Source organism: Lagopus muta, chromosome 8 (genome assembly GCF_023343835.1).
Source record: "Lagopus muta isolate bLagMut1 chromosome 8, bLagMut1 primary, whole genome shotgun sequence".
Lineage (NCBI taxonomy): Eukaryota > Metazoa > Chordata > Aves > Galliformes > Phasianidae > Lagopus > Lagopus muta.
The window spans coordinates 35,935,636-35,962,843 of NC_064440.1; the positions used below are offsets into that span (position 1 = coordinate 35,935,636).

Genomic DNA, 27,208 nt, shown 5'->3' on the forward strand with positions numbered 1-27,208 from the left:
CTGGCTGGTAGTCCCCAGCAGCCAGCTAGGTTCGTGGGATGGGCCTTCCTGAGCAGAGCTTGTCCCCTTGGTCCCACCATCCATCCCCCAGATCTCCCTGCTGAGAGCTCAAAACACCACACTGGGAGGCACTATGAGCCAGCCCATGTGTGCAGTGCTGGCACAGCACAATATAAGCAAATATTTCCCTGGCCAGGTCCCCTGTCGCCTGTCACAACACCATGCTCTTCCCACTGCTCTGGGGAGCATGCAGCCAGCTTGCTGGAAACCCTTTGGCTCGGCGCCCTGTTCAGGTGTGGTTATTTGTTAACCACGAGCGTGGAATACAGGTCTCGAACCAGGGCTCTCTGGCTTTTCTTTTCTTTACACCCCATGCATGGTGCACTCGTGATCTCTGCTTGCACTGCGTCTGCGCGTTCAGCCTGCCCTGCTCCTTGGAATGCTCCTGGTGGAGGCAAGGCAGCTTGCTGGGGCTTGTGGTGCTCCCACCCAGCGTTCTGCATCTCTGGGGGAGAAGCCGTGGGAAATGGCGCCCGTGTCCCCCTGTCCAGGGTACATTCCTCTGCCCTGCCTGCACCCCATCAACAGCCCCTTTGTGGCAAAAATGAATCTCTCCATTGTCAGGGTGCCTAAAAGGGCCATTTCTCTGCACTGCTCAGCGTGGATACCGGGGCTTTTCCTTCCCCCCCCTCCCCCCCCACTGCCCTGGGCCCCTGCAAGAACTGCTGAGCCTGGGTTTCCACCCATCCTTCCCATGGGCAACATGACTGGCAGCCCCCAGCCCTGACTCACCAGCGTGAGAAAGGGATTTGGGCTCTGTCCAGGAACAGCTTAGCTGTCCGTCTGTCCATCTGGACAGCCAGGAATGAGGCTGTCATGATTGTCCCCTGCTCTTGGACCTTTTGGGGCTTTGTGACCAGGACCTGTGGTCAGGGTTTCCCTGTGTCCTGAGTTTGGTCAGTTCTGGTGCAAAAAACAAGTCCCCTTTGTATCACTTCTGAAGTGATGCATTTGCTGAGGGAGGCGTGTGTAATTAGCAGTAGGACAAGGGAAATGGCTTTCAAATGCTAAAATAGGGGAGGCTTATGTGTTAGGAAGGAATTCTTCACTCGGAGGGCGGTGAGGCGCTGGCACTGCTGCCCAGAGCTGTGGGTGCCCCATCCCTGGAGGTGCTCAAGGCCTGGCTGGATGGAGCCCTGGGCAGCCTGAGCTTATGGGGGCAGCCAGCCTGTGGCACAGGGGGTGGAAATGGCTGGGCTTTGTGATCCCTTCCAGCCTAAGCCATGCTGTGGTGTTCTGTGATCACCCAAGACTTGTCCTCCGAACACTCGTGGGGTGGAGCGGCCTTGAGAAGCAGCACGGAGCCCTGTTGGGACATGACGGGGCAGGCTGACAGTAGCTGCAAGGAGCTGCTGAGCAGGGGGTGCACGTGGAAACCCGACCCTAAAGGCAAAAAATGCATGACATTGGGTGTAGGCTGTGCTGTGTCAGGGGAAAGCTGTTCCACAAAGCACTCGTGAAACAACATCAGCTTTGGGCAGGCATATTAGTGTGGCATTATTCCCGTGCCAGCCACCATTTTAGTGGGAAAATTTGCACAAATCACACCAAAAAGCAGCGTGGGAAGCAGTGCATGGAGCTAATAGACATCTGAGCATTAGTTTCACACTTTTCCTGACTAGCAGAGCCTTGCCAAAAGGCTGTTTTAAAACGATCGCAAGCCTCATTGACCCTGTTTTGTTCCTGTTTAATTTCTTTACAAATTGGAACAGCAGGAGAACCAGGAGGACTCTGTGGGGCTGTGGAGATGGTGAAGGGTCTGAGGGTGAGATGTGTGAGGAGTGGCTGACATCCCTTGGTTTGTTTGTTTAGCCTGGAGAAGAGGAGGCTGAGCGGAGGCCTCGTGGCTGCCTGCGGCTCCTCGCAGTGGAAGGGCAGCGCTGAGCTCTGCTCAGGTGGCAGTGGAACGGCGTGGGGCTGTGTGAGGTGGGGTGAGGAGAAGGCTGTGCCCCAGAGGGCGGTGGGCACGGAGCAGCTCCCAGGGCTCTTGGAGCTCAGGGAGCGTTGGGACACCAACCTCAGCCACAGGGGGTGGGTTTGGGAGGTGCTGCGTGGGACTGGGGGTTGCATTGGGTGAGCCTTGTGGGTCCTTTCCAACTTGGGATGTTCTGTGGTTCTCATGGTCAGCATGAGGGGACATGGTGACATGGAGGACCTGGGCTGTCCCTGCATGTCTCCTCATTGTGCTGCTTGCTGCAGGCTTTCGCAACCGGCTCCAGCAGAACTGCAGCCCCAGGCTGCTGTTACTCACAGCCCTGGCTTGGAGGCGTGCCGGCGCGTGGTGCTGGGGCCCCGCTGTGCTCCTCCAGCTCACCGTCTGCTGGCCCCGCTCGCTCACCAGCCAACTGCAGCACCTGGGGCTTCTGGCCGTGAAACCGAGCAAGGAAAGGGTCTTGAAAGCGCTTGCTGCTCTAGGGGCTAGTTGCTTTCTCAGCCAGCAGAAATCTTGGAAGTGTTTTCTGGGGCAGAAGGGGTTAAGGCAGGAGCAGCGGCAGCTGGCTAGTGTGGGCCAGCAGCCCAGGGAGCTTGCACCGCTGGCTCTGCTCCTGGCCGTTCAGGGGGCTCGAGTGGGTCGCAACCCGGCTGCGCGCCCCTCGGGGGCCGTGCCTGCTGCGAGGAGGCTGGGAGAGGAGGGCTCGCGGCCGGCGGCGGGGCCACTCCTCCCAGCGCTTCGGTTTGAAGGCTGGGCGCTGGGGAGGAGAGAGCGATGCGAGCGCTGTGGGCGCCTCGCTGGGGCCGAACTCCTGCCTCTGCCCCCGAGCCCCTCCGTTTGCGAAGCCGGGGGGCTCGCTTTCCCCTCCCCATGGCTGTGCTCCACCTGGGGCTTTGGCTGCTGCTGGCTTCCTGCTGCTTCTCCTCCTGCGACGCGCAGCTTCTCGACTGGATTTGGGGCAGCCCGAAAACCACGGGGACCCCCACGGCACCAAGCACTGCAGAGATTTCACCCACCCTGAGCACACCTCTGAGCTCAGCAGCAGCAGGGGATGTGGCCACCACGCAGCGGTACCGGGAGCCCAGCACGGCAGCACCTACGGGACAGGAGAGCACTGAGAGCACGGACGGCCCCGAGCAGGGGGACGGGAGCACCGCGGGGATCTCGGTGCCGACCAGCACGGCACGGACTGCTGCTCCCCCTCGCAGTACACCACCCACCTGCAGCCCCACCGAGACTCCACAGCCTCTGGGAACGGGGAACCCCGATACGACGGATCTGCCCCAGCAGCAGGAGGGGACAGGGGGTTCCCCGCAGAGGCCAGCAGCCGCCCGTCCAGGTAGAGCTCCTTTCCCTTTCCCATCAGGTGACAGTGCCCACCACCCCACGGCGCAGCGACACGGAGCATCGCCCACGCCACGTGCTGCAGACCATGCTGAGACATGGGGCTGGCGACCCTGGGCCATCCCCCGGCCATCCCCTGCCGCTCCCGGTGCTGCAACACTGGGTGATGGGGGCCCGAAGCGCAGCACCGACGGCGAGGGGTCGGCACTGCTTGGTGTCAGTGGGAACCAGAGCCCTTCTGCGCCCAAACTGAGGGCAGTGAGCGGTGCGGATTCTCCTCCTGCTGGTCCTCCTGAGTTCGATTTACTAACCTCTACCCTGCGAGTTGTTGGCGCGGGGCTTGCTCCCTCCTTCCCCAGACTGCTGCCAGCAGGCGGGCGCTGCCTGCCCCTCCCGGCCCACCTGCCTTTCTGCTCCGTTCTGGGCACCAACCATGTCAGATTGCCGAATTATCTCAGCCACGGCAGCGAGGTGGAAATTCGGGCTGCTTTGCATGAGTGGGAGGGGCTGCTTGAGTCTCGGTGCCACCGCTACTTGGAGTGGTTCCTCTGCTTGCTCCTGGTCCCTGGGTGTAGTGCCTCAGTCCCTGTAACTCCCCCGCCGTGCCAGGGCTTCTGTGAGGCCGTCAGAGACCTGTGCTGGATGCACTCGGCCGGTGGGCGCCTGCCTCTGCCCTGTGACTCTCTCCCCAAGGAGGACGGAGGGTATTCTTGTGTCTTTGTTAATGTGTCCGCAGGTAATGTGGCTGGTGACCCTTGTTCATGTCTTCCTTCTGCATGTCTCATCAGCCAAAGCCTTCTAGTGCTCCAAGGGATGCTACTGCCTCGTCTCTGGCCAAAAGCCTCTCTGCCCTGCCTCAGTTTTTGGGTTTGGGCTCCTTCTGCAAAGAGGAGCCTCCTTGTCCATCCCCAGATTGTCCCCACTGGTGTGGGATGTGGAGCTCCCCATGGGGACTTCAAGGTGACCCCAGGCAGCAGCTGGAGGGAGCCACAGGGCATCGCTTCCCCGCATGGGGCCAGGGCTGTGACCTCACATATGCACACCCACATGTCTGCTGCCCTGCCTTGGGGTTAATGATTTACCCACAGCTAATGTTTGATCCCCCTACTCAGAAAGCAGGAGAGGTGCTTGGTGCTCGACTATTGCCACAAAGTGCTTTTGAGCCCTGTGTGACTTAGCCAGCAGCTAAGGCCTCCTCGGCGGGGTGAGGAGCCAAGGGTGGCAGCTTGGGGACAGAAACACCCCCGGGAGCAGGGGATGAAAGCCAGAATGGGAACTCCTACTGCTGCCCTTTGCAGCTCCACTGAATGGGGCTGTGTTGTCGTGCTGGACCCTGTGCCCTCAGGTGACGTGGAGCAGACGAGTCTGGGGGACAAGGAAGGCGCAAATGCCCTTGTTGGCCCCCTGGGCTGTCAAAGCAGCTCTCTGTGGGATGCGAGGGAAGGGGGAGAGGCGGGGATGCAGAGCAGCCTTGAGCATCTCTGGAGCCCTTCCAAGGGCAGCGGGAGCCAAAGCTCGGTCACCGTGGCCCCAGGCATCCCTGTGTGATTCCGTGCCAGCGCCACCTGGAACTGCGATGGTGTCCATGGGAGAACTGTGTGGCCAGCTCTGGGGTGCTGGCAATCCTCCACTGCAATCCATGGGCTGCCCGGGAGTCTCTTTGGGACAGTTTGGGGTTGGGATGAAGCCACAGCTGGGGGATTCCCCTGCTGCCCGCTGCGCATGATCAGGAATATCGGCAAGGCGGGAGTCCTGCTGCGGGGGCGAGCGCACAATATCGCATTGTAGTGGACGGCACTGGGATGTGAGTGCCGTGCTGCTGGCAGATTGACCATCCCCACCCTGCAGATGGGAGCTGGATGCGTCTGTGGCCATCGTGGGCTCGCTCGCGTGTTGCAAGGTGCGAGCCTGTTTTCTTTGGGAAGCTTCCTTGTATCGTCGCCCAACTCCTGCTCTGAGCCAGGGCGCAAGTGGTGTGTTTGGAGAGGAAGGGGGAACCCAGAGATGGTTGAAATACCAAGGGAAGCAGGACTGTGAATTGCATTGCTAACAAAAGCCTCTTTCAGTCTTCCCCAACCAGCCCCCACCTCAAGCCTCAAGGCAGAGGACGGGCTGTCTGCATGAAGAATTGCAGAGATGGCTCCTACACCCCTGCTTGCATGGACCCCTGCCTGCGTGGACCCCTGGGAGGAAGCTCTGATTTCCTCTTAGCATAAAGCTTTTATGAATTTGGCTTCCTCCAAGCCAAGATAAGCACCATCCATGCTTCCCAGTGGTGTCTCTTGAGGTCAGGGCTGCTGCACAGAGGGGCAGCTGGCGCAGCACTGCATGGCATGGCTCAGCGCAATGGAAGCTGCTTTGCCTTGTGCCTGCATGTGCTGTCATGTGTGGGGCAACTCGTGGTTGGCTGCCATCCACAGAACTGAGGTTGGCGGAGAGAAATATCCCCCTGCCTCTAGAATGAGGCATTTCTGATGTCTCTCTGAAAGGACCAGCCCTGGCATCCTGGCTTGGCTGCCACAGGAGCTTGGGATGCTCTGTGTACTCAGATGCCCCCACGCTTTGGAATAGAAACCCAGGTATTTGTCTCTTCCTACCATTCCAAAGGAGATATTTCCCTCCCAGGCTGGGCTGGGCTGGGCTGATTTTATTTTTTTTTAAGTACATGTATTTGGTTTTCTTTTTTAAGATACTCTGGAGGAAAATGCCTTGCTTCAGAGCAGGGTGGGGGTTCCCAGGCTCCTGCGCACACCCCAATATACCCGGCTTGCGTTCGGCAGCAGGGAGGGAGGGGGGCACTGAATTGTTTCAGCTCCTCATAGAGGCCCTTTGTGCCATCCTCACTGGCAGCAAGGAGCCTGATCCCATGCTGCAGTCCTTGGTTGTTCTGGGAACCCCAAAATGGGAACCTGCAGCTGGGAGCGGCTGTTGGATATCTTCTTGCTCCTGGGAAATCTGGAGTTAAAAATCACCGATGCACAGCACGCTTGCTTACTCGCTCACATCAAGTTGGCACCGGCCCGAATGGTTGACATAGGAGAGGAGGAATCCAGCGCCCATTGTGTGGGCGATGAGGATGTGCGTGCTGCCAAAACAACAGGAGTTTGCATCCAGAGGGCTGGCTCACACGGCCAGATGTTCAGCTGTGCCTGGTAGGAGAGACTGTCCTGACCAGAACTCCCTGAAGTGCCTTGAGAAAATGAGCTGGGGCAGGAGACGAGCTCGAAATTGAGATCATCTGGGAAGCCGGCAGGGTGCATGTCAGTCCCAGCCACTTTCCCAGGCGGTGCAAGGAAAGGGCTGGGATGGTTCCCAGCCATGGTGACCCTATGGGGACAGGGTGTTGCGAGGCTGGTCATGACTTTGGAGCGGGCATGGGTGTGCGAGGGCACAACACACAGCTGTACCTGTGAGATATCTCATTTTATTGGAGCTCTGGGATGCCATGCCACTCTAAGTGGAGAGCCAGCAGCAGGGATTGGGATGCGTTTTGGGAGCTGCATCCTCGTTCTGCAGCTTGAGGAACGCTGCTGCCTCATCTGGCTTGCGGCCCTGCTCCCCAGCACTCACTGCTCTGTTCCAGTGCATATCCTGGTCCTTGAGTATGGTACTGCTCCATTATGTGGATGTGCTTACTTGTACCCTAGCACCTTTTGACCAGAAGAAGGGTTGTTCATCCAGATCCAGCAGAGCAGCAGCCCACTGGAGACTTGAGACCTCTCTAGCCATGTATAAAAATTCCTCTTGTTTTCTGGAGAAGGGCCCTCTTTCCCTTTGGGAAGCTGCATCTTTCCAGGCAGTGGGGTTGGGAGCAGGGTTAGCTGCAGGGAAGAGCACAGAAATGTTCCTCTAGGGATGGTGAGTGTTGGGGTCACATCCACAAGATGAGAAAATGAAGTAGCTGTTAATTGGCGCAGGCTCAAAATAGCATGAAAGCTCACTGCTTGGCTCCCTCGTGGCTGGATGGGTCTTTTAGGTTCAGCAGCTGCAATGTGAAGCCGAGCCCCCAGCTGCCTAACGTCCCCAGACTGTGGAGCAGCGTCACTGGGTGGCCCTGAGCAGCGTCCCCAAAGGCACAGAGCAGAGGGGCCTGCTGAAGTTGCATGTCCTTGCTGTGCTGCTTCTCACCATCCCCTCTCCCTCCTCTTTGCAGAGAACCTGAGCAGTGAGGTCAGCCTCCTGGAGCTGATTGGAGACCCGCCGCCGGAGGGGATCGTCAAAATCTACGGCCATGAGAACAGACCTGGCTATGTCTTTGGACCCAATGCCAACACAGGCCAGGTGGCCCGGTACCACCTGCCCAGCCCCTTCTACCGAGACTTTTCTCTCCTCTTTCACATCCAGCCCACCACCCCGCGGGCCGGCGTGCTCTTTGCCATCACAGACTCCACGCAGAGCATCATCTACGTGGGTGTTAAGCTCTCAGACTTGCAGATGGGCAAGCAGCAGATCATCTTCTACTACACTGAGCCGGGCTCACAGAGCTCCTACGCGGCTGCCACCTTCACCGTGCCCACCCTGCTCAACCAGTGGGCAAACTTTGCTATCAGCGTGGAGGAGGACGAAGTCATCCTCTACCTGGACTGTGAGGAGCACGAGCGGGTCCGCTTTGAGCGCTCCCCAGATGAGATGGAACTGGAAGAAGGTGCCGGGCTCTTTGTTGGTCAGGCTGGAGGGGCTGACCCAGATAAATATCAGGTAATGCCTTGGTGATCCCAACCAGCGGCGTCTGAGGAGGAGAGAGGCTGTAGGGATGTGTCACCAGCCCGTTGGTTCAAAGAGATTGAACTGACCTCTTTGGCAAGAGAAACCAAAGGACATGCTCTGTGTGCATCACCTGGGCAAGAGGGATTGGCTTAAGATGCCATCATTATGTTCTTGGGCATCCCCAACCTAAAGCTCTTAAGGCAGGGGGTGATGTGGTAGCGCTGTAGCATCCACCATGACCCCCATTTCAGCAAATGCTCTCTTTGAGCCTCCTCTTACTGAAAATACCCTTCTCCTTTGGTGCCTGCTAACTGGGCTGGTGAACTGTCTCTCAGCTGGAAAAAATGTTCAGGCTGGAGCATATCTTTGTTGGGCCTTATCTACAGGAAGACGGATGAGAGCTGGGAGGGAAGGTGATAGCTCAGTCCGTGGCTTGAGAATGGTTCATGTGTTAGATAAGATTTACTGGAAGTGTGGGGAAAATGCAGCTGACATGGAAATCCCCCACTGTGAGGTTTCACTGCTCTGTGAGGTTTCATTTGGGTTGAGTGTGCTCTGCCCAGCCATGGGACAGTGCTTCTACCAAGGAGCTTTGCAGAGTGCATTTGTGAAATTAAACGTTGCCTTGGCACATGAGCAGAGCTATTAAACCATGTAGGGCAGGAGGCTGCAAAAAAACTCCCAGGAAGGTGTTAACGATTGATGCACTGTGGACCAGTGGTTGAGGAGGCTCCAGGAGATCTCAAGGGCAACCTCTTTCTTTGAACTTGCTGGGGTGGCAAGCCATGGCCACGGAGGAAATCCTCCCCAGGAGGTTTGGTGGAGATTTGGCTGGAAGATGCAGGAAAAAGCCTGGAGCAGAGCACAGATGCTTTTGCCTTTCTAGCAGGTGATGTTTGTGCCTTGGGGAGAAGGCTGTGAGCAAGCTCTTGCAGAATGGCCCCTGGTTCTCCCGCAGGGAATAAGCAGGCATCAAGGAAGGGGAGGCTGAGTCCTTGCAGCTCCCCAGGTTCTGCCCAGCAGGCTCGGCATCTGCCCAGCATCTGACTGCCTCATGACCCAGCCCATGCTATTTGCAGCCGACAGGGCTGATTAAATCCTGGCCCCCAGACAAGCAGCAGAGCCAGCCATTGGCAGGCAGCATTTACCACAGAATATCCTGCACTGGAAGGGATCCATAAGGATCAGCTCCTAAGGTGTGCTGGATATTGGTGGTACAGGGCTGAGCATCCCCCAGGAGATGGGCTGAGAAGCTCAGAGCCCATGTGGGTGGCATTTCCCTGGGGGGGTGGTTGTAGTTCCATATATTTTTATGTACAGATAGACAGCTAACAGCCAACCTGGCTGCACTGCAGCTGCCTCTGATTCTTGTTTTCTCAAACCCCTCATGTTTCCTGAGCGCGCTGTGCTTTCAAGCAAGCTGAAATGTTGTTTTAGGTGTCCTGCCCAGTGACAAGGCATCTTTCTTCTTCCAGCTTTCCTCCCTGCTGGGATCAGAGCATGGCCATGTCCTGTCCTGGCAGTGAGGAGCTGGGCTTTGCCGGGTGGTGCAGTGCCCTCCTAGCAGGTAGCTCTGCTGTGAGGCTCTTCCTGAGGTGGCCTACTTAGGAAAGAATTTGTGGAGGTTTGTTGTATAAATAAGCATTCTGAATGCGCACAGCGCTTGCAAAACCCAAATAAATGGTGAGGAAGTGGGGATTAGGCTAAGAAATACAAAATGGGAGCTTTCCAGCAGCAGGCTGGAGCTGGCAGGTGTCCCTTGCTGGGAAGTGGTGAAGAAGAGAGGCCAGTGGGATGGGGAATGCTCTGGCAAGATGGAAATGAAGAGCACATCCTGAAGACTTGCTGTAAAAGCCTTGCTGTCTGGCTGCCCGAAGCCCTTCTGCAGCCTCTTGGTGACAGAGCAGGCAGATGGCTTTTTTTGCTATGGCTCAGCATCCGGTGGCGCAGGGCTGGTGTGATCCACCTCTGTTCTGGGGACGTGGTGGCAGGGCAGGAAGGACCCGGTGTGCCTCCGTCCCCAATGGCACGATGTCTTGCAGGGTGTGATTGCTGACCTGAGGCTGCGAGGGGATCCGCGGGCGGCCGAGTACCATTGTGAGGAGGAGGATGACACTGAGGTGAGCACAGAGCAGATGCAGTCTGGGGGGGCTCCTCCTCAGCTCCTGGGCTGAGCCACTCTGTCTCTCCCCCGGCTGAGTGCAGGCATCTGGAGATTTTGGCAGCGGGGCAGAGGACAGGCACCGTCCCTCAGGGAAGGATAAGGTGAGTTGGCATTGCGCTGGGTGGCGATACACAGACTGGGGGAACTCAAAGTCAGTGTCCCCTTGTCGCTGGCACAGGGCATCCCAGGGCTGCTGGATGCTGTCCCTGTCACCTCCCCGCCTGTGGTGGAGGGCGGTGGGACAAGGAGCAGTGTGGGATCCCCCCAGCAGGCAGAAAGGACCAGAGTGGAGGAGAGGCTGCAGGTCTCCACAGGAGGTAATGGCAGCTGTCCCCTTCCCATTGTGCCACCACAAAGTGGTGCTGGTCCCTGACACAACTGGGTCCGTCTGCTGTCCCTGCAGGCACTGGCCCCAAAGGTGAAAAAGGGGGAGAAAGGTGAACGTGGCCTGAAGGGGGACTCGGGGACCAGTGGCATCTTGGGCCCAGGCACTGCCAAGGGTGAGAAGGTAAGCAAGGGACTGTTGGGGTTGTCTCTCCCACCAGTCTGCAGCAATGTTTCCACATTTGACGCTCATCTGTCTCCATTTCTGTTCCACAGGGGGAGAAAGGTGAATTGGGCATCAAGGTGAGCTCTGCTGGAGAACTGGGCAGGGATGTAGGGCCAAGCTGTGTTCATGTTGGCCACAAACCCTGGAGTACAAAGAAGTCACGCCACTGGGCATGGTCAGATGCTTTTCTGTCTCCTCCCCAGGGCAGCGCTGGTTTTGGCTACCCTGGCTCCAAGGGCCAGAAAGGTGAGCCTGGAGAGCCTGGCCCCCCTGGCCCTCTCTCACGGCATACTGATGGTGTGTCGCTGGAGCAAGTCACTGGCCCCCCCGGCCCCACTGGCCCCCCAGGGAAGGACGGGGCCCCTGGCAGGGACGGCGAACCTGTGAGTCAAGCCCCTCTCTTGTGCTCCCCCTTTCTTCCCTGTGCTCCACTCATCCCTCTCCTTTGCCATCCCCAGGGTGATCCCGGCGAGGACGGCAAACCTGTAAGTGGGAAGGGTTGTGGGATACCGCACAGGACATCTGCTCTGTGCCCCACCACCCATTGATGCCTATTCCCCTGCTCCCCTTTACAGGGTGAGATGGGGCCCCAAGGGTTTCCGGGGACACCAGGAGAGTCTGGGCAGAAGGGAGAGAAGGTGAGTAAGCGTGCTGGTGGCTGTGCTGGTGGCCATACCAATGACTGTGGCCACAGTGGAGCAGGCAACCTGCCTGTGCTTGTGATCCATGATCTCCTCTCCATCCCACAGGGTGACCCTGGTGTGGGGCCAAGGGGCCCCCCGGGGCCACCGGGTCCCCCTGGACCTCCAGGACCCTCCTCCAAGCAGGATGGGCTGGTAGGTACCCCTGGAACCTGGGAGGCTGTAGAACATTGCATGGAGACACCGCGGGACAGCATCTTGTGCCGTCAGGCACCTCAGCCCTGATATTTTGTCTGTGCTTCTTCCCTAGACATTCATTGACATGGAAGGCTCTGGGTTCGGTGGTGACCTGGAGACCCTGCGGGTGAGTGCAAGACTCCTTCTCTGCAAGGAGTAAAAGATGCACGTGACCATTGTCCCCTTCCTCTTTTGCAGGGCCCACGAGGGCCACCTGGTCCCCCAGGTCCCCCAGGCGTGCCTGGCTTGCCGGGGGAGCCAGGAAGGTTTGGGATGAACAGCACAGACCTGCCAGGACCACCAGGGCTGCCAGGCAGAGATGGAACCCCTGGGCCCCCAGGGCCAGAGGTAGGTGCTGAGTGACGAAGGGGACCATTCCAGGGCTGTCCCATGATGGTGGCAGCTCTGTGCCCACTGAAGCCATGTGCACTGAAGGCACCTCCTGGGCATCTTGCAGGGTCCTCTGGGTCCTCCTGGAAAAGATGGGATGCCTGGACCGCCAGGGCCCAAAGGAGAGCGGGTGAGCATCCCTTGTTCCATGCACCCAGAATGGCTCTGCTCTCTTCTGAGGCAGCTGCTACTTGATCCCCTGGAGCATCTCAGCTCCATGGGCCCCCAGGTCACTCCTCTAAACAACTTCTTCCTCCTCCTCTCCAGGGTGATGTGGGCGACCTTGGTCTCCCCGGAGCACCAGGACCCAAGGTAAGGTTCTCTGGGGTGCTGCACTGGGGATAAATCTTCTGCCACATGGAGAGGGGACTGCTGGAACTCTTGGTTCCCTGGCTCAGGCATGCATGGGGCTGCTACTCACACAATGGTGTGGGTCAGTAGGATGTCCCCAAGCCTGGAGCGCAAAGGGAGGGGTGAACTACCCACAAGTGAAATGGTTGTCTGCCTTCTAACGTGAGAATACCCTTTAAAAGAGCCAGTGGGCACACATACCTGTTTGGAAACACACTGTCTTCTTGCACATCTTTCTTCTCTCTGTCTCCACTCCTCCTCTAACCAGAGCAAACCACCTCCTCTCCCTTCCTACCTGCTCCGGCTTCTTTCTTTCCCTGCCTCTGGGAGAGGCAAGAGGTAACAGCATGCAGGTGGCATGCCTGGAACCGCATGCTTGTCCTTTCCCTCCCTATGGGGTGAGGCTGCCCCTTGCCCACAACAGCCCCAGAGCTGAACTGGGGGTAGGAGCTTTGAGCTCAGGGCCAGAGCTTTGTGAATGGATATTCCCAGGTGTTATGAGCACTGAGAGCATAGGTGGGGTGGGAGATGGAGGCTGCAGCACTTAGAGACCCATAACAAAATGTGGGATGCATGCGAGTGTCCCCCTTTGATGCAAAGTTCACCCCCATATCAGGGCAGCATGAAAAAGGAAAAAAAAGTATTTATGATTGTAGAAGAGCCTCTGGTGGCCACCATGCACATTGCACGGTGACCTGGGGCACTGTGCTGTGTAGGGACGGCTCTGCACATGCCATCCACTTCTTTGTTCTTTTCCCTTTGCAGGGCAGCAAGGGAGAAGCAGGACCAGCAGGTCCCCCAGGAGAGAGTGGCTTGGCTGGCCTCCCTGGGCCAGTTGGACCCCGAGGGCAGCCAGGGCCCCCAGGGCCCCCAGGTCCACCAGGGCCGGGGTACGAGGCTGGATTTGTAAGTGCTTTCATGGGGATGGTGGCAGTGCTTGCAGGGTGAAGGGGGCAGGCACGGCTCAGCCCCTTCTCCTGTCGCAGGGTGACATGGAGGGCTCTGGGCTGCCACTCGCCACCGGCTCCCCTGGACCACGTGGCCCCAGTGGACCACAGGTAGCTTCTGTTGCACTCCATCCCTCCCTCATCTGGTTTGTACCGTGTGGCTGCTGTGTGCTCATGTCCCCTCGTCCTCGTGGCTTCCACAGGGTGTGCCAGGACTCCCGGGGATCAAGGGCGAGGCGGGCAGCCTCGGGCAGCCTGGCCCTCCAGGCCCAAAGGTAGGAGTGGGATGCTGGGAGGGACGGGGTGGGTGAGACGTGTCTCACACCAGTGCTGTGCCTGTGCCTCACATCGTCCTGATGCTCTTGCAGGGGGATGCTGGTGTGCCTGGCGTAGATGGCCGCCCTGGCCTGGAGGGCTTCCCTGGACCGCAGGTAGGAGCCACAGCCCCATCCCTGCCCCAAACCCTGCTCCTCGCTCCAGACACGGATGCTGCTTTCGTCCTAGTCCCCATCAGTTTGTGGATACCTCCATGCTTCCAGCATCACCCCAAGCACTTTATAGGACCAGGGCCTTCCCTATACTCACCCATGCTTCCATTCCCTTGCAGGGTCCGAAAGGCAACCGTGGCAGCCCTGGTGAGAAGGTGGGTGTGGGCTGGGCAATGCTGGGATGTGAGTGGGGCCCCTTGGTGGCAGCTGGGTCTGACAACCTGTGTCCTACAGGGTGAGCGAGGCCAAGATGGCGTGGGGCTGCCAGGCCCCCCTGGCCCACCAGGTCCCCCCGGACAGGTCATCTACATCTCAAGTGAGGATGTAAGTAATGGCTTCTGGCTCCGTCGGGTTGGTGCCTGAGTACTGTGCTATTCCCATGCTGGGGGGAGATGAAGCTGGGGGAAAAGGGCCTGTCCTGCCCTTGTTACATGGAAAGAACAGGGGACGTCTGCTGTAGCTCTGTGTGCTCCAGGCTGGCCTCCAGAGCAAAGATTCCACTAAAAAAAACCGTTCTGACTGTTTTTCCAGAGGCCTTTGGCAGCTCTGCCGGGCCCAGAGGTAGGTGCCTCTCCACAGCCATACCTCCCCTATCCGTACCTCGGCAGTGCTCATGGACAGCCACCTCTTTGCTCACTGTGTGCTCCTCCTGCAGGGCAGACCAGGACATGCTGGTTTCCCGGTGAGTGTCTGGGTGCCAGCAGTGGGGCAGCCCCTGGGTACCAGCTGGTAGCTGATGTGGGCTCTGCTCCTCTGCATAGGGCCCAGTGGGACCGAAGGGGGATCCAGGATCACCAGGCATCCAAGGTGCACCAGGGATGAAGGTAGCAGCTTCTGCTCGTTCTTCTGGCTGGTGCCAGCCCTACGATACTGGGTGTGTGCTCCATTTGTATGCCTCTTGCAGGGAGAGAAGGGAGAGCCTGGCGTCATCATCAGCCCGGATGGGACCATTGTTGCTGCCAACATGAAAGGACAGAAGGTGAGTGCACCATGCTGGAACGCGGTGCTGCTTGTGGTGCTGCCGTCCTGATGCTGATGACATTTCCCTGTCTGACATTTCCACAGGGGGAGCCTGGGCTACAAGGACCGATGGGCCCATCTGTAAGTCAGCATCACTACCCTCCTTGTGCCCGTGGAGGGATGGGGCTTCTCTGGTGCACTGAACATTCCTGTCCTCTCTCTTCTCCCTCCAGGGCCCCCATGGGCGAGCAGGGATGAAGGGAGAAATCGGCTTTCCAGGCAGACCTGTAAGACCCATTCTTGGTTTGTTTTCTATCCCTGCCTCTGCCTCTGGGCCACTGCCTCCTCCTTGGTACTCCCACAGCATGCCCTCCTGACCCCAAACCATTGTGTCCGCACGGGATGGTGGAAATGGAAGCAGTGCTGGGGAGGGAACGCAAGGGCAGGAACACCAGCTCTGTCCTTTGTACCATGACATGGGGACAGGAGTGAAGCTGATGTTGTGCTTCTCCTCCTCAGGGACGTCCTGGCATGAATGGGCTGAAGGGTGAGAAGGGCGACCCAGTGGACATCGGTGGTATGCTGAGCTTGCGGGTGAGTGCAGCTGCATGGAAGGGAGGACAGGGGACCGAAGGGTCCTGCATCCCTTTGGCACAGGGCCCAGTCCTCTATGGGAACCTGTCCAGGACCCTGATGCATCTTCTCTCTTCCTCCAGGGTCCTCCTGGCCCCCCAGGTCCCCCCGGCCCTCCCGGGCCACCTGGCAGTGTGGTCTATGACAGTAACAATGTGAGTAGTGCTGTGGTCCTCTCGGTGGGGTTGGAGAGGGCACCCCATGCTATCTGACAGAGCTGGCATGTGGGCTGGCACCAGCAGCTGCTCTCTGTGTCCCTGCAGGGCTTCAGCGATGCCAGCCGTCCCGCCTTCCCAGGTAAGGGGAGTTTTGCACCCCAGCAGCTCCTGGCAGCCTGGGGGATCCCAGCCAAGGGTGCCTCTGTTGGAGTGGTGGCCGTGGGGCTGCACCTCTGAGATGGTATCACCCATGTGCTCCCCACAGGTTTTCACCAGTTTCCAGGTCAAAAGGGAGAGAAAGGAGATGTGGGTGCCCCGGGGCCCCCAGGTGAGTGGCACATCCCCATGGACAGAGGTGAGTGGTGGCTGCTCTGTGTTCACAGTCTCTCTCCCTCCCCCCAGGCCAGTTCCCCTACGACCTGAGCCGGTTCAGTGCCAGCCTGCGGGTAAGTTCTGCGTCATGGGGATGTCCTCAATACGTGGCCTGGTGCCATCTGGGGCTGTAGGGTGCACCCAACTGCTTGTCCTAAGGGCACGCTGTACCACAGGGTGACAAGGGAGAGGCGGGTCCCAAAGGAGAGAAGGGCGAGCCAGGTGGTTCCACACTCTATGGCCCCAGTGTCACTGGGCCACCAGGGCCCCAGGGCTACCCAGGTCCACCGGTGAGTACTGCACACCTTGCCATGAATACCCCACACCCTGATGGTGAGTACCCCATCGTATGAGGGGCAGCAAGGCTCTGGGTGCTGGGGCTGTGCCTTTGTATCAGGGATGCTCTTTCACCCTATCCAGGGTCCCAAAGGGGACAGCATTGTTGGGCCACCGGGGCCTCCTGGACCACAGGGACCCCCTGGCATTGGCTACGAAGGGCGGCAAGGCCCCCCAGGCCCTCCCGGCCCCCCTGGGCCGCCCTCTTTCCCAGGTCCCCACAGACAAGGTGAGTTGCTGCCCTGTGTCTCTGCCTGCTCTCCGACACAGGGCATCAAGCCATCTCACTCTCCTTCCACCCAGCGATCAGCATCCCCGGCCCCCCTGGACCACCAGGCCCCCCTGGGCCACCAGGCACCAGCGGGACATCTCTGGGGGTGAGTTGGGGCTGGGATGGGTTGAAGGTGTCACCATGTCCCCACGCCGAGGCTAAGCCTTGTCTCTGTATGCCTGCAGCTGCATGCCATGCCCACGTACCAGGCGATGCTGAGTGCTGCACACGAGCTGCCTGAGGGAGGACTCATCTTCCTGACCGACCGGCAGGAGCTCTACGTGCGCCTGCGTGGGGGCTTCCGCAGAGTGCTGGTGAGTGGGGACAGGTGGCACTAGGCTGCTCCAGCTGGGGTTTGGCACCATCCTTCTGGAGATGCTCTCGGGGAGGGAAGAGCAGCTCTGCTCTCACACACTGTGTCCTTGCAGCTGGAGGAGCACACCCTGGTCCCCAGCTCAGCACTGGTGAGTCCCATCCCTGTCACCTGCATGTCCCCTGCACAGATTTGGGCAGCCCTGAGCGCTCTCTCCCTTTTGCTTCAGGACAATGAGGTATACGACAAGCTGCCCAGCATTCACTACGGAGGGGCCCAGCAACCCGTGCATCCCCTGCGCAACCACAACCCCCCGCCCACTGCCCGGCCCTGGCGTGGGGATGAGGTGGTGGCCAACCAGCACCGCCTGCCCCAGCCACCCCTGCTGCAGCAGCACGAGCTCCTCAACAGCTATTACATCCACCGCTGGCCGGATCCAGCCCCCGTGGCTGCCCACGTGCACCAGGACTTCCAGCCTGCTGTGAGTGCTACCGGTCCCTGCCCTGGGTAGGGAGATGGTGTGGGGTATGACGTGTCCCTAGCATTGCTCATCTCCTTTGCAGCTGCACCTGGTGGCTCTGAACACCCCGCTGAGCGGCGGCATGCGTGGCATTCGTGGCGCTGACTTCCAGTGCTTCCAGCAAGCCCGGCAGGTCGGGCTGGCCGGCACCTTCCGTGCCTTCCTCTCCTCCCGCCTGCAGGACCTGTACAGCATCGTGCGCAGGGCCGACCGCACCTCTGTGCCCATCGTCAACCTCCGGGTATGGCCCCAGCCCCTTCACTGTGGCGTGTCCCTCCGTGTGGCACCCAGAGCTGCCATCGGACCGCTTGGCAGGAATGGTGACTGCAGAGCATCCCCTGCTTGGGGCTGCTGGGAGCCACAGGTCCGAGTTCTGGAGATGCAAACTCTTGGGTTGGGCTGATCCCCATTTCTGCCCCCAGGACGAGGTGCTTTTCAGTAACTGGGAGGCCCTCTTCACCGGCAGCGAGGCGCCGCTGAGGGCTGGAGCCCGCATCCTCTCCTTTGATGGCCGGGACATCCTGCAGGACTCGGCGTGGTGAGTGCAGGGCTGCTGTGCCTGCCAGGGTGCAGGATGTGCCTGTTGCAGGTGGAGAGGGGACGGGGTTGGAGTGGACACACCAGGTACCTCACACTGCATCCTGTGCTGACCACCCCTGAGCATTGGGTATTGCATGCTGCATCCTGCCCTGGCCATCCCTGCAGGGAGGATGGCTGGGGACTGGATCCCATCACAGCAACCTCACATTGCTGTGTCTTTCAGGCCACAGAAGAGCATCTGGCATGGTTCGGATGCCAAGGGCCGTCGCCTGCCCGAGAGCTACTGTGAGGCATGGCGGACGGACGAGCGTGATACCAGCGGGCAGGCTTCCTCGCTGAGCTCAGGCAAGCTCCTGGAGCAGTCAGCCAGCAGCTGTCAGCATGCCTTTGTCGTCCTCTGCATTGAGAACAGCTTCATGACTGCCGCCAAAAAATGACGCTGCTCTCTGAGCACTGCACACCTCCCTGGGGAGGTTCTGCTCCCCGCCACGCTCCTGCCTTCACCCCACTGGGTTTCTTCTCCCCCAGACCTAAAGCCAAAGAGTATCGCCATTGCCACTGCTCTGGCCTGGAGGGGGCTCACCCCTATCCCTGAGGATCTGGGCAGCTGTGGGCTGGCTGCCTTCTTCCTCCTGTACCTCTGGTTCCACTTCTTTTCTAACCCCTTGTGTTTAACCACTTCAGCCATACCCTTGTGTCAGCCACCCGCTCCTCCTCCCTGCTCAAATACTCACCAGGGGAGGCTGGGTGGGGAAGGATGCTCCGCAGAGAGGTTTTGGAGATGCTGTGCAGTCACCTGCTGGAAAGCCCTGCTCTGTCCTGGCCAGGAGCTCAAGGCCAGCCCCAAATCCACATTGCAAGGGCTGCGGCATCTCCAGCCCACCGAAGGAGGACCCCAGCTGTCCCCTCCTAGGTGAGGGACCGTCCCGTGGCAGTGGTGGGGTTCCCCAGTGCCCTGCTCCTCTGCAGTCTCCGTCCTCCCCAGGTAAGACCCATCCCACCCAGCCCTGCACCTCCTCTCCATCACCCATCCCTCGCTGGGCACAAGGTGAGCCCTGGGTTCTGGTCCCCATACCCGCCCCAAAGGCCCCGCTCCATTTCTGCCTACCCCGGTATTAGGGTCAGGCTTCCAGCCCTCTGTGTGTTCCCCCTGCCCCAGGTGCTTTCAGCACAACTCAGTGGGGACCTCTGAGGGCAGTGGGGCAGCCCCACAGCTGGGGCAGGAGTGGGGTGGCCCGGCATACCCTTGGCATGTGTTTACGTGCGTTTGCGTGTGTGTGCATGTTGACCACATGTGGTTCCTAGGCCAGACACCGCCAGCACCTGCTGGGCCACTGCTATTGTGCCCCAGGGGCCACGGCGGAGCAAAGACATTTGCATTGGTGTGGGCATATCCAAGGTGCTAAAAAAAAAAGAAGAAAAGGAAAAAAAAAGATAAATCTGTAACTAGCTTTTTATTATTTTATGGAAATTATTACCATAAAAGCTGTGCGAGTCACACGGCCTCTATTTCTTACAGTCTACTGTATTTTGTGTAATTAATGCAATTTAAAGCCTGTGGATCTTTATATTTTTTGTCTGTTGTGTCCCATAAACCATTTTCTAAAGGCACTGAATAAAGAAACGTTATCCTCTTGTAGCCTGGCTCTGCACAGCTCTGCAGGACAACGGGGGTACCCCTTGTGTGGTACCCTTTGGTGCTGCAACGGGCATCCTGCCTCTGCTGGGTATGTTTGGGCCCCAAGCAGGGGGTGGAAGATGACCCTGGGGGCTGGGTGCTAGCCGTGTACTGCCAGCATCTTGCTGGTCACGGGGTGGCTGGGGCAGAAAGCTCAGCACTGTCAGAAAGATGGGAGGTGGGAGCATATGCTGGCGGTGACACTCGTTGGTTGAGCCAAAGTTGACTGAGCCGTGCCAAAGGAGCCTGTCCATCCTGCCATCCTGTCTCACTGGGTGCTGGCACTCAGGCTTGCACGGTAGCTGCCTCTGGGCTCTTCTCCTGCACTTGGCCCTCAGTGGGGATCAGCTCTGGTGGCTGCGCACGGCGGCTGTGCCGGACGACCATCACCACGGCCATCAGCAGGTAGACCAGTGCCAGCAGTGAAAAGTAGCCAAAGTAGACGTAGAACTGCAAGAGAGTGGTTCTGCAGCCAGCCCTGTGCCACGACAGGAACCCGTCCTCCTTGGTGCTCCCCAGCCCCGTCCTACCTGGGGGTGCACAGAGAGGCCCAAGCCCCTCTTGTCAGCCACAATGATGGTGATGACGGTCTTCAGCACGGTGCCGAAGAATGTGTTGACCCCGAAGACGAGGGCACAGAGCTCTTTGGATAAGGAGGTAGCTATCTGGAAGCTGAGAGATGAGGAGGGGTTGAGCACCAGCCCCGCCAGCACCCCACACAAACACCCTAAAGCCCTCCCAACGAGGGCTGGGAGTACCACGCACATGGCGATGGGAACCAGAAACTGGTAGGAGCCACGGAAGAGGACATAGGCTGTGTAGCAGACCCAGATGTTTCCAGTGGTGTTCATGAGTAGCAGCAGCCCCGCCTGTATGGCTGTCACCACCCCAATCACCAGCGCTGACCACAGCGCCCAGCGGATCTTCAAGTAGCCGGCTGCGAAGGAGGCGATGGCTCCTGTGCAAGGGGACACAGGGAACGCCGTCAACACTTCACCATCGCACCATGCTGCTCCACCATGTGCTCAAAGCCTGGCGCCATCCCACCCCACACAAAGCATCGTGAAGACCCCGTCCCCAGGGCACGCAACGGGATGAGGACGCCCCACTCACGTACCCAGCAGCGTGGAGGCGGCGTCCACCCCACCGTTGTACACCCGCCGGTTTTCCCTGGCCGGGTAGATGTCGTTCCAAAGGATCTGCACGTAGTACAGCACCAGGTAGTAGCCGGCTGAGTTGAAGATCCACCAGAAGGACCAGAGCTGGAGCCGGGACTGCTTGGCCAACGTGCACACCTCCCGCAGCATGCGGCACAGCGCGGCTTGGCGCCAGCCCCCCATCTTTCCCTTCCCGCCGTCTGCCTTGTCCCCACTGTCCATCTTGTCCCCACCGGCCATCTTATCCAGCTCAGTGGGTGCAGCACCATTGCAGGCCGCCTCGGCCCTGTTGAAGAAGAGGCTGCGCTTGGGCCGCTCCAGGAAGAGGGTGAGGAGCAGGCCGAAGGTGACGAAGCCCAACGAGACGTAGTTGAGGGTGAGGAAGGAAATGCTGCCGAGCGTGATGCAGAGCTGCCCCAGCACCGAGCTGGTGAAGACGCCCAGGAGGACAGAGGAGCGGGAGTAGCTGGCCATGCGCTGGTAGCGGGACGGGGCGACGAGGGAGAAGATGTAGGAGGAGTAGGCGATGCGTGCGGCCATGGTGACACCGTAGAAAAACTCCATCAGCTGCATGGCCAAAACGGAGGTGCCCAGCACCAGCAGAAGCCAGATGGAGATGTGGCTCAGGCTCTGCAGCACCAGCACCGGCTTGTAGCGCAGGTAGTCGGTCAGCAGGAAGATGGGCACCAGCACCGCCATGTAGGAGTATGTCAGCACCGGCATGATCTCGTTAGTCACCTGCCATGTGTGGGGGAAGGCCGAGTGCTGTGTGACCGGCCTGGGGAGGAATTCGGCCCTGCGTGCTCAGCCCAGCTGAGCCCTGACCCCCTCCTGCGCTGGGAACGCGGCGTTCCCATGGAGGCTGGGAGCAGGGTCAGCAGTGCTTAGCAGGGGAGATCCTGCCTAACCCTCTCACTACCGGCAGCCCTAGCCACGCACTCCCAACTCCCCCGTCCCCAGTAGCACAAAGCAAGCTCAGCCTTCCATCCCACCAAGAACCCCCCGCACCCCAACAGCAGCTTCCAGGCCTACAGGGGATAGCAGCTACCCAACCCCGTGCTCCCTGGTGCTGGCACCCGTGCTGGGAGGTGCACAGCTCAAGCCCTGGTGCCAGTGGCTGAAAGGAACGCGCCGAGGCGGGGATACACACATCTCACCTCCACCCTCGTGAAGTTCTTGTCGGGTCCCAGCAAGTAGGGCGTGATGAAGCTCTCCCCAGGCCGGATCTGCGTCATGAAGCCATAGAAGCACAGGTAGAAGACCTGCAGCTTCCAGCGCTGCTCCGGCGCCGTCTCCACGGGCGGCTTCTTGCCCTCGTCCCGTTGGGGCATGGCGGCAGTGCTGCGCTGGGACAGGGGCTCACGCCTGGGCACCGTCATCTACGCGGGTGCCGCTGTGCCGGGCTGCTGTGCTTTGGCTGCCGGCGCTCCCCAGCGCATCGCTGCTGCAGCTTCTGGGGGAGAGAGCGGAGTTTGGCACGGCATCAAACTCCTCCAGAACAGCAATACAAATAAACCACTAACATTTCTCCCCAGGAGATGTTCTTGCAACAATGTGAGCCCACGGAGATCAAAAAGAGCTTTACTTTGCCAAAGGGGGCCCTCCGTTTCAGGCGGTGTTTTCAAAGCATGCCTCAAGATCCTACGGATGCACTGTGGTGGGGCTGTCCATCCCCCCACCCACTGCACTGCCGCCTGTTTTAAAGGCAGGGGAGTTTTGCCCCCTGCCCAAAGCAATGTTGCCCTTTGGGTGCATTTTCACAGGGGCTAGGCCACGGGATTTTAGAGGACCCAAAGATAATGGCATCACCTAAAGCTGTGCCAGAGTGTTACGCTCAAGCAGCAACAGTCAGGGACAGGAGAGAAGTGTACTGAACTGCCACGAGATTCACGGTCTGCTGGAGGATTAATGTCCAAATCCCTGAACTTGGCACCGTGACTGATTAGCAGTCATGGGATGGGATGGGGAAGGCACAGACCCCCGATGACTACACAGGCTTTCAGAAAGCACTTCCAGGAGCTGCTTTTCTGCCTATGCTGTCATGTATTAGGGTTCGCCCTGTTTACTATCTTCATTCATGGTCTGGACAAGGAGATTGAGCACATCGTTGGTAAGTTTGTAGATGACATCAAGTTGTTGGGAAGAGTCAATCTACGTATGGGTAGGAAGGCCCTACAGAGGGATCTGGACAGGCTGGACCACTGGGCCAATGGAATGAGCTTCAACAAGACCGAGTGTCAGGTCCTGCACTGCAGTCACAGCAATCCCATGCATCGCTACAGGAGCAGGGTCTGGAGCACAAGTCCTATGGGGAGCAGCTGAGGGAACTGGGATTGTTCAGTTAGGGGAGAACTCATCACTCTCTACAGCTGCCTGAAAGGAGGTTGTGGTGAGGTGGGGGCTGGCCTCTTCTCACAGGTAACAGCGATAGAGCAAGAGGGAATGGCCTTAAGCTGGGCTAGGACAGTAGGAAATCTTTAGAAGGTGTTGTGAGGCATTGGAACAGGCTGCCCAGGGGGTCACCATCCCTGCATGCGTTCAAGAAACACAGAGATGTGGCACCGAGGAACATGGTGGAATGGGGTTGGTGGTTGGACTACATGATCTTAGTGGTTTTCTCCTATTTTAATGATTCTACGACTGCAACCCCCATGCAGAAATCCCATTGCTCCATTTCACGCAACCCCACAGCTGCCAATGTCCACATTCACAAAGTTCCCTATCCCTGCCTGCATCTGTCTTCCCAGACATCAGGCTCTTGGATGCCTTTCCCCTTCCAGTTGGCATTTCAAAGCCATACGAGGGAGGCCACGTGCAAAACAGAGAAAGAAAAGGGGTCTGCAGCTCTGCGGAGGAATGAAGCTCCCTCCCTTCCTCACTGTCGCAGCGAACGCCCCATGCCCCGCTGTCCTCCCAGCACTCCTCCCTACCCGGCAGTGCTCGCCAAGCTCCACGTGTGCGCAGGAATCCGTGCCACCGGGACCAAGGTCTACAAATCCCGTGACCCGCTCAGCGCACGGCTCCGCCGCGCCGTTCCTAAGCCCTATCCCCAAATAACCGCAAGCTCACGGCCAGCGCCGGCCCGCGCGGATTCGTCCCTACGGAGGGGTCCTGCCATCGGGCTGTCAAACGGCAGCCCTATGGAAAGCCTTATGGGATGCAAAGGGCTTCTTCGTGCGGGGCTCCGGGCGAGACGCAGGCACGCGTGAGGAGGGCAGCACGGCGGCTGTGACCTTGAGGAAGGGCCGAAGGCGGCCAAACGGCGGCACAGCGACCCGTAGAGCCCGGCCCGCCTGCGGGGATGCCCGTCCCACGACGGGGACAAGCGCTTCGGGGGCTGCGGTGGGAAGGGGCCCAGCCGGCAGGGAGGGGTGGGATGCACGACCGACTGGAGTAACCTCCCCACAAACTGCCCCCCCTCCCCCAAAATACACCGCCTGAAGGGCATCTCTCAGCCCCCCATCTCCGGAGCCGAGGGACGGGTACGCCTCCAGCGCCAGGTCTGAGATGCACGTGGGAGAGGAGTGAAGTGCGCGGTGCCCGGATCCCCGCACGCCGCATCCCTCGCATCCTCGGTACCGCGGCTCCCTGCATCCCAGTGCCCCCCTGGTTCCCGGCCATACCTGCGCGGGGGCGGGCATAGGGACACGGGCGGCCCCGCTGCCGCCGAAGCGGGATGAAGACGAAGAGGAGTAGAACGAAAGTGGGGGGGGGGGGGGAAGGGGGGAAGGAGGGAAGAGCCGGGGTAACCCGGGAAATGTAGTCTCATCCCATGTGCGCAGGGGTAAGGAGACTACAGCCCCCACAGTGCTGCGGGCGGAAGGAAGAGGAGGAGACAGAGCAGGAGGAGGAGGAGGAGGAGGAGGAGGAAGGGCGCGCTGCCCGGAAGGGCCAGCCCCAGCCGGGTTCCTTCGTCGGCTTGCAGCCCCTTAGACCTCTGCCTGCGGATCCTCCCGGCGTCCGTGCGTCGCGCACCTCTCCGGGCTTCTCGGGGCCAGGCCGCAAGTGCCGGTGGTTCCTCGCTCTGTGCCACCGAGCCGCAGCAGCGCCGTGTTCCTTTGCGTCCCCGCTGCTGTCCCGGCCCCCCCCGCTGCACTCCAGGGGCGATGGGAGCACTTTCGACGTCCCGGCGGGGATATCCATCACTCCATAAATAGCGCAGAAAGCCACAAACGGGCATCAACTCCGAATGCTCCGCCCCATCCATCCCCTTGCCCGCAGCGTGGGCCGGGCTGCGCGTGTCCACCTCCGCCCCCGGCAGTCACTGTGCCAGAAGCGATGCGACCCGACAGCCCTCGGCTGCTCCGATGAAATATTCATAGCCCCGCGCCCGCCTGGCGGAGGTCCCAACCCGGGGCTTTCTGCTCCATAACGCCTCACTGCGCGCAGCCCCGGCGGGCAGAACTCTGTTTCCCCCGCTGCAGGGGAGTCCCGTCGATCGCCACAAGTCCGCATTTATTTTGTTTCTGTATTTTTCCTCCTTATCTCAGACAAACAATCGGAGCCCGAAGGTGTTGTTCGGGTGAGGGAAACAGAGGGTGGATGCAGCCTGGGTGCGCACAGGATTCGCCGGGGGATTCTCGTTTTGCCCCCGTTCCATTCAAAGAGAGGCCCTGCGGGCTCGTTGCTTATTTATAGGGGTCAGGACCCTCCAATATGTCCTACAGCATCTCGGTGCGGACTGGGGGCGCTGCCGGGTGCTGCTTGCACCCGCTGGGACCCCCGAAGCACCTCCCGGCCCCACGCCCCAGCAGCTGCGTCTCGGTGCCACCGCGCTGCCACCGCCCGCCCCAAAGGTCCTTCCCGCTTGGGACGGCGCACCCCCAATCGCACCGCCCGGCTGTGGCAGGGGTCCCCGAAAACCAAGGGCTGTCACCCCGCGGTGTTGCCGGTGGCGGTCCCCAGGTGCTGCGGGCGGCAACGGGAGGATGAGGGTGAGGATGAGGACGGGGTGGGCTCAGCTCGGCGGGGTGGGCAGGGCCTGCGGGGCCGGGCAGGACGCACAGCTCCGGCTGCTGCCGCCTCGGAGCCAGCCCCGCCGCGCCCTGCCGCCTCCCCCTCCGCCCCCGGCCTCCCCTCCCCGCTCTGCCCCTCTCCTTCCTCCCCGACCCCCTGCCCCTGCCCCATCCTTCCGCGCCTTTGCAGAGCCCTTCCGTCCGTCCGCCCATCAGAGGCAGGTAGGATTTTTCTTTCCCGGGACTTTATTCTCTTTGGGAGGGTCCGGGCGCGTTTCCCCCGGCGAGGCAGGGAGGGAGGGAGAGGCAGCCCCCAGAGCTGTTCACGCCCTGCTGTGCCTCTCCCGGGGCCGTGCCACCTCCTGCACTGCTAGGAATTTGGTGTCCCTGGTCCCATCCCGGCATGGGATCCCATCCCTGCTTGGATGGTGACAGAGAGACCCGAAGCGCTGCCCCCGTGTCCCCATCCCCAAGCTGCACGGGTGGGAGCAGCTCAGGCCCTGAGATGAGCGATGGCGGGGATGTGGCATGGCTGGGTGAGCCTTGGGCACTGCCTTCAGGGTGTGAGCCCCTGTGGGGTCCTGCATGCGCCATGTGCCGCGTGACTGGTGGTGTCTGAGCCCTTTATCTCTGGCCCTCCTAGCACCCACCAAGCAAACTCATGGCTGCACCCACAGCCAGGTGAATGTCCCCCCATCCTCAGTGACCGCAGGCGAGGGAGGCCCTGGTACTTTGGAGCCCGTGTCTCCAAGCATTCAGGCATCCTGCTTCCTACCGTGGCTGCAGCACTGCGGAGCATCCCCACCCTAGCACGGTTGCTGCATGGCCCCCCGGGAATGGCGCAGAGCGCTGCGTTGCGGTGCATCCCCTCTGGCCCTGGGTTGGGCAGGGGTCCCCTAGGGCGTGGGCAGCAGCACCCCATGCAGAGCTGTGCCTGGCTGTAGCCCTAGGGATGGGAGGTGAGGAACGCTCCCAGAATCTCATCCACGCTTTCTAGGATTGTTTCCATTGCAGCCTTTGGGTGGATGCGATGGGAAAATCCATTTCCAACCTGCTTTTATACTGTGAAGGTGCAGCTCTGATGCATGATGCAGAGCTGTCCCTAGCAGGTGCCAAAACGGGTGCCAAAACCTGTGCCACTGGAGTGGGTTGGAAGATGCTCAGCTTTCAGGGCTGTGTCAGGGGCCTCCAGCCCAGATCTGTCTGGTGACTGCGCATGGGTACCCCAGCTTCTGTCTCTGGGCTGTGCAAAGGATACGGGACAGCACAGGCACATTTTGGAGCTGAAGCATGCTCCCACCAGCACAGTAGCTGTGCCCTCAGTGCTGCAGCACCACTGTATGTGTGGATTCCCATGCTGGCCCTGCAGGGAGCTATGGGTGGGGAACAGCAGAGCTTTCTCCCCTCTTCCATCCTCTCACAGAGATCCCCACGGCCATCTATGTGGCCACAAATGGATGCTCTCATCCCTCTTTTATCACGGAAAACTGCTCCTTTAAGGAG

General features: G+C 59.9%; 3 protein-coding genes across 15 annotated transcripts in view; 2 read left to right on the top strand and 1 right to left on the bottom strand.

Moving 5' to 3' along the window:
• COL18A1 (collagen type XVIII alpha 1 chain) overlaps positions 1-19,554 on the top strand; it is a 30,828-nt gene extending 11,274 nt beyond the window's left edge. Inside the window, 41 exon segments of the mRNA XM_048953278.1 lie at positions 7,491-8,035; positions 10,087-10,164; positions 10,250-10,309; positions 10,387-10,525; positions 10,612-10,631; positions 10,633-10,716; positions 10,809-10,835; positions 10,962-11,141; positions 11,217-11,243; positions 11,334-11,396; positions 11,508-11,594; positions 11,710-11,763; positions 11,835-11,984; positions 12,094-12,156; positions 12,294-12,338; positions 13,143-13,283; positions 13,364-13,435; positions 13,528-13,599; positions 13,693-13,755; positions 13,932-13,967; positions 14,047-14,136; positions 14,344-14,373; positions 14,468-14,494; positions 14,574-14,636; positions 14,717-14,791; positions 14,878-14,913; positions 15,006-15,059; positions 15,292-15,366; positions 15,489-15,560; positions 15,669-15,702; positions 15,829-15,891; positions 15,966-16,009; positions 16,112-16,225; positions 16,356-16,500; positions 16,575-16,648; positions 16,728-16,856; positions 16,971-17,006; positions 17,085-17,336; positions 17,419-17,616; positions 17,798-17,913; positions 18,139-19,554. Coding sequence (XP_048809235.1) covers positions 7,491-8,035; positions 10,087-10,164; positions 10,250-10,309; positions 10,387-10,525; positions 10,612-10,631; positions 10,633-10,716; positions 10,809-10,835; positions 10,962-11,141; positions 11,217-11,243; positions 11,334-11,396; positions 11,508-11,594; positions 11,710-11,763; positions 11,835-11,984; positions 12,094-12,156; positions 12,294-12,338; positions 13,143-13,283; positions 13,364-13,435; positions 13,528-13,599; positions 13,693-13,755; positions 13,932-13,967; positions 14,047-14,136; positions 14,344-14,373; positions 14,468-14,494; positions 14,574-14,636; positions 14,717-14,791; positions 14,878-14,913; positions 15,006-15,059; positions 15,292-15,366; positions 15,489-15,560; positions 15,669-15,702; positions 15,829-15,891; positions 15,966-16,009; positions 16,112-16,225; positions 16,356-16,500; positions 16,575-16,648; positions 16,728-16,856; positions 16,971-17,006; positions 17,085-17,336; positions 17,419-17,616; positions 17,798-17,913; positions 18,139-18,352 — 3,947 coding nt within the window. The 3' untranslated portion in view covers positions 18,353-19,554.
• SLC19A1 (solute carrier family 19 member 1) lies at positions 19,351-24,467 on the bottom strand. Of its 2 annotated transcripts, none has more exons than XM_048953291.1 (6): positions 24,374-24,467; positions 21,908-22,203; positions 20,711-21,488; positions 20,359-20,551; positions 20,124-20,265; positions 19,351-20,043 (listed from the first exon to the last, which is right to left on the bottom strand). In XM_048953291.1, the coding sequence occupies exons 2-6, from the start codon at positions 22,127-22,129 to the stop codon at positions 19,879-19,881; spliced, it is 1,500 nt and encodes a 499-aa protein (XP_048809248.1). In that variant the 5' UTR covers positions 22,130-22,203; positions 24,374-24,467; the 3' UTR covers positions 19,351-19,878. The 2 variants fall into 2 exon arrangements, with proteins under 2 accessions (XP_048809248.1, XP_048809249.1); XM_048953292.1 differs by having other exon boundaries at positions 21,908-22,200; positions 24,374-24,461.
• Positions 24,468-25,831: 1,364 nt separating this feature from the next.
• PCBP3 (poly(rC) binding protein 3) overlaps positions 25,832-27,208 on the top strand; it is a 46,486-nt gene continuing 45,109 nt past the window's right edge. For all 12 annotated transcript variants that reach the window (XM_048953589.1, XM_048953593.1, XM_048953590.1 and 9 more), the window contains exon 1: positions 25,832-25,927. The gene's annotated coding sequence lies outside the window, so the exon portion shown is untranslated. The remainder of the gene's footprint in view (positions 25,928-27,208) is intronic.

What these genes read in the sequence shown, in the direction of transcription:
- SLC19A1 (XM_048953291.1), bottom strand. Translation starts at nt 22,129, where the DNA reads ATGACGGTGCCCAGGCGTGAGCCCCTGTCCCAGCGCAGCACTGCCGCC. An exon ending in AGAACTTCACGAGGGTGGAG is followed by an intron (nt 21,489 to 21,907) that starts GTGAGATGTGTG and finishes CACACATGGCAG; the next exon opens with GTGACTAACGAGATCATGCC. An exon ending in CGCCGCCTCCACGCTGCTGG is followed by an intron (nt 20,552 to 20,710) that starts GTACGTGAGTGG and finishes CCCCTTGCACAG; the next exon opens with GAGCCATCGCCTCCTTCGCA.